At 38.2% G+C, this 13373-nt stretch overlaps 8 protein-coding genes across 8 annotated transcripts; 5 read left to right on the forward strand and 3 right to left on the reverse strand. All coding sequences in view use genetic code 12, as the record gives it.

Moving 5' to 3' along the window:
* Positions 1-607: 607 nt before the first annotated feature.
* Positions 608-2710, forward strand: CORT_0A01210 (hypothetical protein; the record flags this gene model as incomplete). The annotated part of the gene is made up of 1 exon (XM_003865905.1): positions 608-2710. The coding sequence occupies one exon, from the start codon at positions 608-610 to the stop codon at positions 2708-2710; it is 2103 nt and encodes a 700-aa protein (XP_003865953.1).
* A 278-nt stretch (positions 2711-2988) lies between these two features.
* CORT_0A01220 (Alf1 protein) lies at positions 2989-3753 on the forward strand (the record flags this gene model as incomplete). The annotated part of the gene is made up of 1 exon (XM_003865906.1): positions 2989-3753. One exon carries the CDS (start codon positions 2989-2991, stop codon positions 3751-3753), a length of 765 nt encoding a protein of 254 aa, XP_003865954.1.
* Positions 3754-4986: 1233 nt separating this feature from the next.
* Positions 4987-5367, forward strand: CORT_0A01230 (Pga2 protein; the record flags this gene model as incomplete). The annotated part of the gene is made up of 1 exon (XM_003865907.1): positions 4987-5367. The coding sequence occupies one exon, from the start codon at positions 4987-4989 to the stop codon at positions 5365-5367; it is 381 nt and encodes a 126-aa protein (XP_003865955.1).
* A 153-nt stretch (positions 5368-5520) lies between these two features.
* CORT_0A01240 (Rrp9 protein) lies at positions 5521-7110 on the forward strand (the record flags this gene model as incomplete). The annotated part of the gene is made up of 1 exon (XM_003865908.1): positions 5521-7110. The coding sequence occupies one exon, from the start codon at positions 5521-5523 to the stop codon at positions 7108-7110; it is 1590 nt and encodes a 529-aa protein (XP_003865956.1).
* A 70-nt stretch (positions 7111-7180) lies between these two features.
* Positions 7181-7906, reverse strand: CORT_0A01250 (Rpc31 RNA polymerase III subunit C31; the record flags this gene model as incomplete). The annotated part of the gene is made up of 1 exon (XM_003865909.1): positions 7181-7906. The coding sequence occupies one exon, from the start codon at positions 7904-7906 to the stop codon at positions 7181-7183; it is 726 nt and encodes a 241-aa protein (XP_003865957.1).
* A 641-nt stretch (positions 7907-8547) lies between these two features.
* Positions 8548-10167, forward strand: CORT_0A01260 (Inn1 protein; the record flags this gene model as incomplete). The annotated part of the gene is made up of 1 exon (XM_003865910.1): positions 8548-10167. The coding sequence occupies one exon, from the start codon at positions 8548-8550 to the stop codon at positions 10165-10167; it is 1620 nt and encodes a 539-aa protein (XP_003865958.1).
* A 112-nt stretch (positions 10168-10279) lies between these two features.
* CORT_0A01270 (Pga34 GPI-anchored protein) lies at positions 10280-10831 on the reverse strand (the record flags this gene model as incomplete). The annotated part of the gene is made up of 1 exon (XM_003865911.1): positions 10280-10831. One exon carries the CDS (start codon positions 10829-10831, stop codon positions 10280-10282), a length of 552 nt encoding a protein of 183 aa, XP_003865959.1.
* A 1021-nt stretch (positions 10832-11852) lies between these two features.
* Positions 11853-13328, reverse strand: CORT_0A01280 (Rpd3 hypothetical proteinistone deacetylase; the record flags this gene model as incomplete). The annotated part of the gene is made up of 1 exon (XM_003865912.1): positions 11853-13328. The coding sequence occupies one exon, from the start codon at positions 13326-13328 to the stop codon at positions 11853-11855; it is 1476 nt and encodes a 491-aa protein (XP_003865960.1).
* Between the last annotated feature and the right edge of the window lie 45 nt (positions 13329-13373).

The raw sequence follows: 13373 nt of genomic DNA on the forward strand, positions 1-13373 counted from the left end.
GCCAATGGCTGCACTAGAGAGTTAGCAGGTCAAAAGCAGGTCTGTCTATCATTGCGATAGATCTAGCATTCTCGACGGTATTATTCACTACTAATTAGATTGGACGGGCAATTGATGTAGTTCTGTAGTTCGAGTACTGTCGTGTCGTGAAATGATGTAGATTGACATATAGAGAGAGTTACGCATCTTGTGTGGTAATTTCCTATTTAGGCATTACATATAAAATCAAAATCAAAACAAACCAACAACAACAACAACTAACGACAAACCAAAAAATGACAAACAGGAAAAAAAAGAAAAGAAACAGAAGAAAAAAAAAATATACTTCTATACAGTAAACAAGCTCTTTCTTTAGTGTACACAACTACCAATTCTTTGCATCCATCATATACATATATACTCCAACCAGTTCCTAGTCACTGACAAACAAGTAATAGAGCAGTATAGTGGTGAAGGAATCTTGAGAGTATTGAACAATTGGTTGTATTAAACAGTGACTAGACAGAAAAATTCAAATCAAAACCAAAACAATCGCACGCAAGAGCGTAAACACGCACTACAACAACGTAACCAGATTCACCCATTGTATGCATTCATATAATCAAGGATGAGCCATTCATCAAATGCACCACCAATAAAGCCATTGCTTCCACTACGAAAACAACAACAATTTTCAAATGGAGGCACCAGATTGTCTCTAGGGACAGCTTCCAGGTCATCAACAATACAATCAACTGCCGGCGTATCGACGCCGTTCAATAATATATATGGGAGCAGAGTAAGTGCAGGCATAAATGGGAACAGTCAGCAAGTAAATCCAAGACAGAGCTTTCAAGGAAATATACAATCTGCATTTATTAATGATAATACCCCATCAACTGGAAACAAACGAAGATCAGTACTATATTCGGTACCTGCATCAACAAACAAAAAGAGATCAAGTGTAGGAATACCATCGCTGCAGGTATCGCAACTGGCAAATGCTCCACGGACAAGCTTTCAACCACTGCAAGAGCTGCTGCTGCTGCTGCTGCAACAACAGCAACCATTTCTCAATCGCCACATAAATCCTTCACAGCCAACTCCACTGTCATCTCAGCCGTTGCCATTCCAATCACATATACCCCAACCTCAATATGGAGCTCTACATCTGGTACCCACAGATAGAGCCGTAAACCGAGCCAGACAAGAAGAAATGACACAAAAAATTTACAAGTTTCTAGCAACTAATCACTTTGAAATTAGAACATCAATATCTTTGAATGAAAATACTTTGAAGATTCCAACACAACGAAATTTCTATGAAATCTTTAAGTTCATGTACCACTTTATTGATCCTTCATATGTGTTTCGAAAATCAGCAGAGCAGGAAATAATACCATTACTAAAGTCGTTGCAGTATCCAGCACTAGGTACGATATCAAGGTTACAGTTTAATGCAGTTGGTGGTCAAAACTGGCCTAATTTTTTGGCAATTCTTGAATGGATACTCACATACATTGAATCTAATATAGATGTTGTCGATGATCTTAGTCCCAATGATGATTTTGATCGTATTTTCATGGGGTACAACTATAGTTGTTACCTTAGGTTTCTTGATGCAGATGAAGATTACGAGGCTCCACGTCAGCAAATGTTGAGGGAGTTTGAAGAAGAAATGGAGAAATTTAAAGGACAAGAGAGGAACCTTCTGGTTCAAAAGGATAAATTGAATGAAAATTATGAGCAATTGTTGAATGATTTGAGACTAAGAGATGATGCTGATAGGAAAACTATTGCCTTGGAAGAGGATTATACCAAGCTTCGTGAATACATTGAAGAAGTTCAAAGGAGAATACCAGAATGGAGTACGAAGTTACATCAATTGCTGGATGAAGTGTACTCAGCTAACGAAAATTTGAAGACACTACAAAAGGAAAGAGAGACGTTGGAGCGGGAATTTCAAGCCACTGGTGTATCAATCAAGGACATTACTGACTTGGAATTAAGGCGTGATAAGTTATCAAAGACAATTGAATTGGAAACAGTAAAATTGGAGAGAAAAAAGGATGATCTTCAAGAAAGGATAGCTGATACAGAAAATGCATGCTTTGCCATTGAAAAATTGGTAGTGAACTACAACGGTATAGTGGAAAAGTTCAACTACAGCAATTCAGATGGTTATACTTTTGGATTACAACTCAAAGATTTGAGTGATTTCAATATTGCATACGGAAGAGATGAATTGTTCAAAGACAAAACACTTGGAGAAGAGTCACACCAATTGAATCAATTGCGTGGTAACATTGATGCCAAGTTGAGTCAAAATAGAATTGAGCTTGATAAAATTATTGAACAATTTGATTCGATGCAGGAATATGTTACAAACCAACGTACAAACTTGGCCACTATTCAAAATGATGAGTACAAACAAAAACGCAGTAATGATGAAAAATCCCAACAAATTTATAACTTGCAAGCCAAAATGTCGGAGGATATTGAAGATCGAGAAAAGAAGATTAGAGATACCAAATCTTCCATAACGGGTAATATCCTCAATTATGAGCGTGAATTTCAAGATGCTCATTTACACAAGAAAATCGTTATTCAAGATTTACAACAAAAGCAATTAGAACTTGATGAACAAATTTTCAAGGTTCATGCAGACGTTACAAAATTCAAGACTTCATTAAGTGAGAGATTGATATCTGCCTATGATGATTTCACATAAGAAGAACCATTTGTCATGCATACATTCTGCACCAATAACAAAACCTGCCTTCTCATAATCCACTAGAGACTACGCATTAATTTGTATTATTTTGTTTATTTCTTTAACCCAATTGTATTATTTTAATTTATATATAAATACGTTCCATTGTATATTTGTATATATTTATGATCATTTGTATTAATATCTTGATCTGATATTCAGTTGTTCCTCTTTATTTAAGGAAAATTTTACTTGACGCGCATTTCCAAGTTGTAAACAGAACCACCATCAAGTAAATGAGTGACATTAACATATTTATCACATCTGATTTGACTTCATCAGAAAGAAGAGTATCACCACAATGGTCACTAGACCATTTTAAACAAAAATTAGAACTCATCACTGGTGTTGAGCCTCGAAATCAATTGCTTCAATATTTCCCCAACAAGTATTCCAATGAATTTATCCAGCTCTCATCACCACCGTACTTACAAGAGAAGGATCAGGATACCAACTTGGCCCAATTGGAGTTAAAAGAGTATAGTCGTATACATGTCATTGACATGGACCCCGATTCCACCACAAACCAAATTTCATCAACTATTTCACCATCTGTAGCTAATACTACACCAGAATATCAAATGTCAGAAGAAGAGTATCGTAAACGAAACAATACCGTCTTACAATGGAAACAAGATAACAAACTTGGTCGATTCGATCCCGAATATGAACTATTACAAAAACACATTGCTGAAGAAAACGCTGCCAAATTAGCAACAATCCACATAAATGATCGATGTCGTGTGATAAACATTGAAGGCGAAAGAAGAGGAACAATACGATTTGTCGGCAAGATTGGTCATTTGGATGGCGGCAAACAAGATTGGGTGGGTATTGAATTTGATGAACCTGTTGGCAAAAATAGCGGTGATATTGATGGGGTACAATTGTTTACATGTCGGCCTAATCATGGAAGTTTTGTCAAGCCTAAGCAGATTGAAGTTGGGGACTTTCCCGAATTGGATCCATTTGCTGAAGATGATTCTGATGAAGAGCTATAGAGTTGTAAATTCAATAAACATATTTTTGAATGTTTCAAATGCTACAAGTAAGAACATTTGTAGATTCATATGCTATATTTTGTCAATTGGGTATATTCATATTTTATTTTTGACAAAGGAGCTAATTGTTATCGCACAAGTCTTGTAGACGATGCAAAGACAGATCCAATTAATGACTGTTGAATGACTTCCATCTCATTGCTCATTAAAGAGCATACGTTTTGAAAAGAGAACTAGAGTCTACAATACAAATTCAAAAAACATTCAAAACAAATAATTTTCAACTATGTCCAAGATACCCTGGCTTCCTATACCTTGATGTTCAAGGTTCTACAGCACCTGAGAAGTTACTGCGTTTTTTCGTTCCGGTACTTTTGGGTTTGAGCTGTTTTTTGCGAATACATCAGACATCAAGCACCAACGTAATTAACAGGGTTTTTCCTATACTCAATTTCTGTTACATCAAGATTGACCTTCATGATGCTCTCACCATCATTGTTATGGACTCTGACCTTTCGAAGAATATCTTTATCTGGTATCCCCATATAAACTAAGGTATCTTGTGTAAAAAGGTACGCGGTTATAACCCTTGTGAATAAAGCAAAATCAAGCAATTGATTAATAACCGACAAGCTAGACTGAAGATGATAATTCTCGAGCCTTGCGACATCTTGACGTTTGTATTCCATGAATAGCTGTTTCGAAGTTATGATAAAGTTTTCAAGGCCTAATGTCGTGTATAAAGTGGTTTTGGGGGTATAACTAGGAGTATAATGATGATGAGTATTTCTAGTTGGAGTGAGTCTATGTCGAATGAGTATTAAATGAGGGAGAGCAGGAAAAATAAACTTGACCCCAGTTTTAGATAGTTTTTGGTTACTTTAAATATCTTATATGTTTCTAACAATGCGGTTGCAAATATCGGTAACAAAATGAAAGTAGTAAAAACGTCACGTGCGCCCGAGTTTCGAAAGCCATATCCGTTAATTATCAAAATTATATTACTCAAAGTGACGTTCTCGTAGGGTAAAACCTATTTCCAGCTTTACTTACGATATGGTTATTTGCTTAAATACAGCGTTCGAATTTAGTGTCTCTGACAATAAACTCCGTATAAACCGAGAATTGCCCATTAACTAAACAAAACGGACACTGAAAAATAAATACTCTCACTCAACTTCAACACCCAAGTTCCAGCGTTACAAACCATCACGCTATACCCGACCACAAGCAATGGCATTTGAAGAGATCTACGATTATGTTGAAAGAGACACATTTCTCAAATACTTCCGTTTAGCTATATTTGTTTGTGCATATCTTATATTTCGTAAGTATTACTCGCAGTGGGCAGCCAAAAAGCAAAGCGAGCACCAACAAAGATTAGACGAAAAGGAAAAGGCAGAAAAGCCAGCAAGGGATGCTGAAGCTCAAAGACAGTTGGAGGAAAGTTTAGAGAAAGAAGCCAATGAATTTGGCTGGGGTAAAAAGACCAGAAAGAACGTGAAAACCACTCAAGCTGTTTTGGAGCAATTGGCAGAAGAAACCAGACAAAGACATCAAAGCGCTTATGATGCGCAAGAAGATGCCGATATTGAAGATTTGTTAGAAGACTGATTATATAGGAATATAAGGTAGAGTTGTATTGTGGAATCGTTAGTGTAGATTTTATTTGTACCATCTGATGCCATCGCGCTGAATTGAAAAATGTAAGAAAAAAAATTCAAAGAGATCATCGGTGGAGCTACAATATTATACCATTGATAAACTATGGCAGGAGACCCATTCCTATCTGATCCTTCAAAGAAGAGAAAGCGTCTGGATAAGATTACAAGCACAACACGATCCAAGAAGTCTAAATCATCCACTCCACAGCCATCGTCCGCGACATCAAATTTCGATGAAGAGATATCAAGTGCCAGTGACACTGAAAACGAACGGTCTTTAGAAGACCAACGACAAGAGGAAGAACTTTCATCAGATGAAGAATTTGCCACTGAAAGTGCAGCTGACAAAAGAAGAAGATTAGCTAAACAGTATCTTGAAAACTTGAAGAATGAGGAACTACGCGATTCTGATAATTTTGATGCCCAGGATCTTGACGACGAAATTTTAGCAAAAAGATTGCAAGTCGATGTAGCTGATGCTAAAGGACATGTATATAAGTTTTGGGGTGATAAAATTTCACAACAATTGGATGGAGACGATGTTAAATTAGTAACGACACGGATAGGATCAAATAACGTTACTAGCATGTGCGTGCATTTCCCATACCTATATACGGTATCAAAAGATATCGAAATAATCAAGTGGAATATTAGTCTGGGAAAGAAGCCCCAGAGGATAAAGCATACCAAAGGTGGAGCCAAGTACTTTACATTAAATACATCACGCCCCGGTTTGAATCATCACTGGGAGCAGATAAACTGTATTGCAGCATCTCCAGATGGGAAATACATCGTCACAGGCGGTTCCGATTCCCGATTAATAATTTGGTCAAGTGAAAATTTGGCTTGTTTAAAGGTACTCCCAACCAGATCAGCAGTGAACTCAATTGTATTTAGAAGAAACACTGATCAGTTATTCGCTGCATGCGCTGATTTGAGAATAAGAACATATTCGATAAATCAATTTACTCAATTGGAAACATTATATGGTCATCAAGATAATATCACTGACATTGCCGCTTTAGCTAGAGAGACTTGTGTTTCTGTTGGAAGTAGAGATAAAACTGCCATGTTTTGGAAAATTCCTGAAGAATCGAGGTTAACTTTTCGTGGTGGTGATTCAATAGAAAAGAAGAGGAAAAAGAGATCCGATGATGATGAAACAGGAAGTGATGAACCATTCCACAATGAAGGATCGATTGATGTTGTATCCATGATTGACGAATCTCATTTTGTAACTGGCTCAGATAATGGAAATATTGCCCTTTGGTCATTAGCTAAGAAGAAAGCACAGGATACTAGAAGATTGGCACATGGATTGCAGCCACAATTTCAACCACAACAAGCAAGTGCTGAAACTGAAACTGAAATAGCCAGTCGGCAAATACCGGTTCCACAGCCTTACTGGATTACTGCTATACATGCACCAGCGTACAGTGATGTATTTTTAAGTGGTTCATTTGGTGGTACCATGAAAATTTGGAGATTAGACGCTACTTTGAGATCATTTACCTTAATAGGTGAAGTGGAAAATTTACGAGGATTTGTTGTCAAAATAGATAGTGTTGAAATCCCAAATACCAAACAATTGAGGGTGTTTGTTTTGGTCAGCAAAGAGCACAAGTTTGGAAGATGGTTCGGTAAAGTACCTGGTGGAAGGAATGCATTAATTAGTTTTACGTTTAATATATAACTTTTAGATAGCGATAAATTTGTGCTTCAATTTTGGTAACTCTATAAGAAGACAACATTAACTTCACTCTTTAAAATGCTGCCTCATCATCTCCTGCATCATCCATTCCATCATCGTCTCCGTCATCAAAATATTTTTCCGCATTATAGTCATCATCTTCATCGTCGTCGTCAAAATCATCGTCCACATCTTCTTCTTCACTGGGGACATCTTCTTTTTCCCCAGTTTCTTTCTCATCATCGTGTACACCAGCTTGATTAAACATTTGTTCCTTTAGGGCCTGTACTTTTGCTTCCTCGTCGATGGTTTCCTGTTTTTCTTCACTCAAATAGTCTCGTAATCCTCCATTTGATGCATATTTCGATAGCGTCAAATATTTCTTCTTATTTTTGTTTGATATCCCCATCACTGGATACAATTCTTCTGGGAAAAACTGAATTTGATATGGATGCTCTTCGATAGTACGACCAATTTTCTGTACCTTTTTATACCTGTCACCATATCGTTCAATTCCATCTTCATTGGCATGGGCAAGCTCTTTTTTCTTGAAAGAATCTCGATCCTTGTTCTTGGTTAGGTTGGGTTCTAGTTTCCCCGTGTAGAATGGTCCATCGGAAACTAATTTTGTAAGTCGTATTGATTGTTTGGCTGCTAAGGTCTCTATTTCAGATGGTTCTCCATTAACCGGTAGTACATATTGAGGTTTCTCCGAATCTTCTGATGATTTTACTATATCAGCATAGTCTAAGCCAAATGGTAATAGTACTTTTCCGGTTCCTCCTCCTCGAAACGACATAATAACTCTAATAGGATGGTCGAAAATAATGAAGGATGTATTTCAGCTTCTATGATTTTGTACCTTGAAAAAAAATTGAGAAGATGGGAAGAGGCGCTACCGACACTGAACTAAAAATGGAGGGTAATTAATGAACCCGCAAGAAGTTCTTCTTCTCCAACACTCTTCCTTGTAGATTAGGCGTACAACTTTAAATGATGTTCTATGTAGGTGTTACTTGATATACTGTGTTGTCGTTGTGATTTTTGGATTTATTTGTCCTCAAAGTGAAGCAAAAAAAACGTAATTCGCTCATTTAAGCTCCGGAGACATTAATGTAACTTTCGTCATAACTAGTATAATGAACAACACTCCGTCGTGGTTGAACTTGGCATACCTATACTTCAAATCGTCTTACCTTCGCCTCAATTTATGTGCCTGAAAACAAGCAGTGTCTGTATTATCATTAATACGACATTGGTTCCGAATCGGGCGAAAAACAAAATAGAACCAGCCCACTTAGATTTTGTGATCCAACAGGGCAATGTCAATCAATCAAGAAAAGATGATGCTGCTCTATATACATATGAATAAAACCAATTTGTTTGACAATTAGTTAGCCATCACTTTCAATCTAAGCACAACGCCACGCTTTTGAACAAATGTCCTCAACGATCGCCGCCACCATACCCAGCATATACGACCATTTCGATGAAGAAGCCGACGTACCAAACACAACAATGGATTCAACATCATACACGCAATCAGCAGACGGAACATTAGTAATAATGGTTGTTCGTGCAAAGCATCTACCAAACAGAAGGAAACTAGATAAACAATCGCCCTACGTTGTTGTAAGATTGGGTACGAATGCGAAAAAGACTAAATCAGATTTCCGAGCAGGTCAGACCCCAGAATGGACTCATGAAATCAGGTTTGATATCACTCGGGAGAAGAAGCCACTACTAAAAATTGACCTCTTGGATGAAACAAAAGGTGACCCAACGCCTATTGGTAGTTGTGAAATTGATGCATCCCAAGTGTTTTCCGATCTTGGGAATAAACGAGATAGAAAGTACATTCTTGATAAATGGTATGATTTGACATTTCAGGGAAAAAGAGCAGGAATGCTTTATTTGGAAATGACATTTTATCCAAGTGCCCCTGTACTCCCACCAAAGGTACCGTCTCATGAGGAAGAGCATCATGTGGTCGATAATGGCAGACCTTATGGCAGTTCCATATCGCCAATACAATCACCTCCGACGCAAGCACATCACTATGAGTCAAGCCCAGTTCACGATGTATTTGTCTCCCTGGATAATTCAAAACACAGTAAACGATCTTCAATATTCCTGAAAACGAGCCAATATTTTCTTAACACTGGTGAAGGCAGTGCTTCGAGTCACGAAAGTTCAGATGAAGTTATAATACTGCATCCCAAAGTGGGCAGCAAGAGTCCCAATAAATACATGTCAAAGCTCAACAAACTTAAAGACAAGATCCAATCAAAGCAATCGCTATGGGGAAGCTCAGACAACGGGAATATGGCAAACACATTCTTTTCTAGTCCATCGAGACGAGACATATCTCCCATTAGTGCTTACGGATCTAACGTGGATGGGCTAGGGCAGGACCCATCAGGAAGCCACATAAGTCAGAATCAGAAGTTAGACGATTTTGATCTTGACCTCGAGTTCAAATCACCACCTCCTCCACCACCTCATCAGTCACACTCCAAGCCACTACCTCCAGCTCCAGGTAGGAAACCGCCTTCATCGGTATCGAGAGTAAACCTCAAAGACAGTACGTCAATTCCATTTTCAGCAGACTCGATAGGTCTAGACGACAATGCAGACAGCTTACCAACCAAGGTCTACTTATTAGATGAGCCTGTTAAGTCATTGACTTGTAATGCCAAACACACCTCAAGCCAGGAAGTGTCAGCAAAGGATGATATTGATCCCAAATATTATGCCCCTACTCCAAGTGAACATTTCAATAGACAAATGAGGTTTTCCAATAATTCTGTAACAAAGGACGATCTCAGAGTAGACTTGAGAACTAATCGAACAGGATATGTCGGTGATGGTAAATTCAGTCCCAGTGTTTTCCAAAAAGCTAGCATAAACAAACCATTCAATGTGTATGACGATAGTGATGATGAAGAAGAAGCAAAGCCAGAAGTTCCACCCAAAATCCCTCAGGGGTTGAACGAGATGGAATATTACATTTTAGAGAAGGAAAAATACCTTCGTGATCTTCAAGCTAGAAGAGCATAAAAGTAGATTAGATTAGACATAGTTTATAGCTTAGAAACATATTGACGAAACAATTTATTCAAAAATAATACAATTGATACGAAGTGGGTATACAACTTGAAAACGAGTAGAATCATAAAAGTGCAACAACCAAAGCACATAAACCAGCAGCAGCACCAGTGTATTGTCCATTGGGTAACTTAATACCAGAACCCTCTGAAGTCTCTTCTGCAGGAATGGTGACAGCTTCAGATGAACTTGAACCAGATCCAGTGTCGGTACTCTCAGTATCAAGAATCAATTTTTCTGAGGCAGAGCTTGTTGCCTTAGATTTTGGCTTGATAGTGACGGTAACATAGTGGATTGTAACATTGTTGGTAGCGTTATAGCCCTTATTCTCTAATGCAGCTGTTTCTTGAACAAGTAAAGCCTCTGAAGCCGACGCTAAAGATCTGTAGTAACCATCTACTGCCAGTTGAGCAGCAACAACTGAAGCTAGTGACTCAACGGATAACACCGAAGCTATGGAAGCTGCTTTTGCGGCTTCTTCAGCCATACTTAAGGACTCCTCTGGAGTGTACAAAGTCTTAGTGATGGTGACTGTTTCAGTAATTGCAGTGTCAGTTGCGGCATTAATTGAGCCGGCCAATCCTGAAGCTAAGATTAAGGTTCTTGATAATTTCATTGTTTAAATAGGTGAGATAGACTTTGGCTTGTTTAATCGAAGTTATAGTAAAAATGACGGACTTGGGTGAGACAAAAATAGTAACAAAAAAAGCTAAACGGAAGTAACGAGTGTTGACCCTTGTAAACGAATGTTGTAGTTGCTTGATGAAACGAATGTGGTGGTAGAAAATTGTCTTTCTTATGGGTTGGTTTAAATGAGCGTAAAATGAGGAAATACTATGCTAGCTAACGTTGGCAGATAATGAGGAAAAATAGCGAGATTTATAGATTAGCCAGATCTTTCTAAACCCACATTTTATAAAAAAATTATTTAATCCATTATAATAGTCACGAATACAAGCAGATAATAATAGCTTTCCTCCATTGCAAGCGTTTAATTTTTGACTCGCAGTTTTCCGAATTGGTGATGTATATTATTATACTTCTGTTGTATGTGCTAAAAAGTAATTCTCGGTTGAGGTTTTGTTGGTAAACAAAAACATTATTTTCTTGGGTGTTCTCATTGCATCGAAGCACTAAAGTGCATGGCTGCGCATTGTCTGTATCTAGTCGTGAAGTGCTTCTTTGAATGGGTCCATGCGAAAATTTCCTACCGGTTCATGCTCGTCACACATTCGCTACACTGACTGTACTTTTTGTTTACACTATACCCTCTGGTGCTTCTTTTATACGCCTTGCATTAATGTGTCTTTTTGAAACCTCCACTGCTATGAACTCTTCTAAATAAGGTTTTTAAGTTTTAAATAGTGGACACGCACAGCGAAAGTCTCCTATTTAACAAAGTTTTGCAACTTTATTTTCTCTTGATTGCTCGTTTTGTGTTTTTTATGCACAATAGACAAAATTTTACGAGAGAAATCGAGAAAGACACGCCTGCGGCAAAGCGTTTGGTAAATCCCATCTATATTTATAGTGTACACATCTACTGATACTATGTCAATAAGGGTTATTTTCAAACACAACCACCAAAAGCACTAAAGGTTTTCAAAACAAGACCCTTTAACCCGCCAAATGTCGAATCAGTTACCACTATCCACATCCATACCTTCTTTGTTCAACTGATCAATTTCCGCTTGTTCATGCTCAAATAAAGTGACACCATGTTCCACATCTTTTGACTCATTTATTTTGCCAACATCTGCTTCAAAAATTTTGTCTTGCTCAAAAACGTTTCGTTCACCTTTGTCCTTCTCCTCGTCGTTGTAGAACTCCAGCTCCTTTTCAACTTCCTTATCTCTATGCTTTTGAGAGCCACCTTTGGTATCTATTGCATCTGACATATCCTCATCTACATCACCAAGGTCCTCCTTATCTGCAGGCACATCCTGAAGCTGTACTGAAGGTGCGTGTTTTGTGTGATCCAAGTTGGACACAATTTGCGTTAGCAACCTGTCTAGATACTCCTTGGAGTTAGCATTGTTCATGTTTGACGAACGCACGTCAAGTTCGTACGTTGGCGCGTAATATTCGTAGTACCCATTGTAGGGTAGTTCCTTGGGCAAAATGACTCCGTTACACACTCCGGTCTCAAACGCCCAAGTTCTTGCAACATTACGAATAGTGTAACCACCACCACCGAGAACCATCATTGGTAAGCCAAGAGATCTCACAAAATTTACACAATTTGCATGACCCCTCATTGACAAGTTGAACGGTCCTAATCGATCACCACTCAAAGAATCACCTCCGCATTGTAGGACAATGGCTGATGGCTGGTACCAGTCGACAATTGTTTTTATCACAGGCTCAAAGATAGACTTGTATGAAGCATCATCTATACCATCTCGTAATGGCACATTCACGGCATGGTATTTACCTTTACCAATACCGATATCGGTCAAATTACCAGTTCCTGGAAAGAATTCACCAAATTTATGAAACGAGCAAGTCATTACCCGATCATTGGTATAAAATGCTTCCTCAACTCCATCTCCGTGATGCACATCGGTATCAATATACAATACCCGCGGATGTTTTCGAAGTAGTTCTATGATGGCCAAAACGATATCATTCGTATAGCAAAACCCACTAGCCTCTGATTTCTTAGCATGATGAAGTCCACCGGCATAGTTTATAACGATATCAGCACTACCGTTATTCAACCTTGCTGCCCCTTCCATTGACCCACCACACGAAATTTTGCAAAATTCATTCAACCCATCAAATACCGGGCAATCTTCTCCTACATTGAAAATCTGGGCTTCTCGGGGAAATAAATGTAAATTATCAGGAGTAACGCGATCGATAAAGTCGATATACTCATCAGTATGGAATTGAGTGAGCTCAAGATTAGTTGCCGGTTCTGCTCGATATATCTCCATGTTTTTATATAATTCATAATTCATAATAAGCGAGTGGGTCATTCGGATTCTATGGGGCTTCATACAATGTCCTGTTCCGTAAAAGTAATTTCCTACATCTTGGTCGTAAAAGTAGGCTATTCGTCTCTTTTCTGGCAGGACTTTCAACTCATCAAACGGTAGTTCAACGTACATGACTGGAGATTAGTATGTTTAGTGGGAGACAATAATGGTAGAATG

The sequence above is a fragment of the Candida orthopsilosis genome (genome assembly GCF_000315875.1).
Source record: "Candida orthopsilosis Co 90-125, chromosome 1 draft sequence".
Classification (NCBI taxonomy): Eukaryota; Fungi; Ascomycota; class Pichiomycetes; order Serinales; family Debaryomycetaceae; genus Lodderomyces; species Lodderomyces orthopsilosis.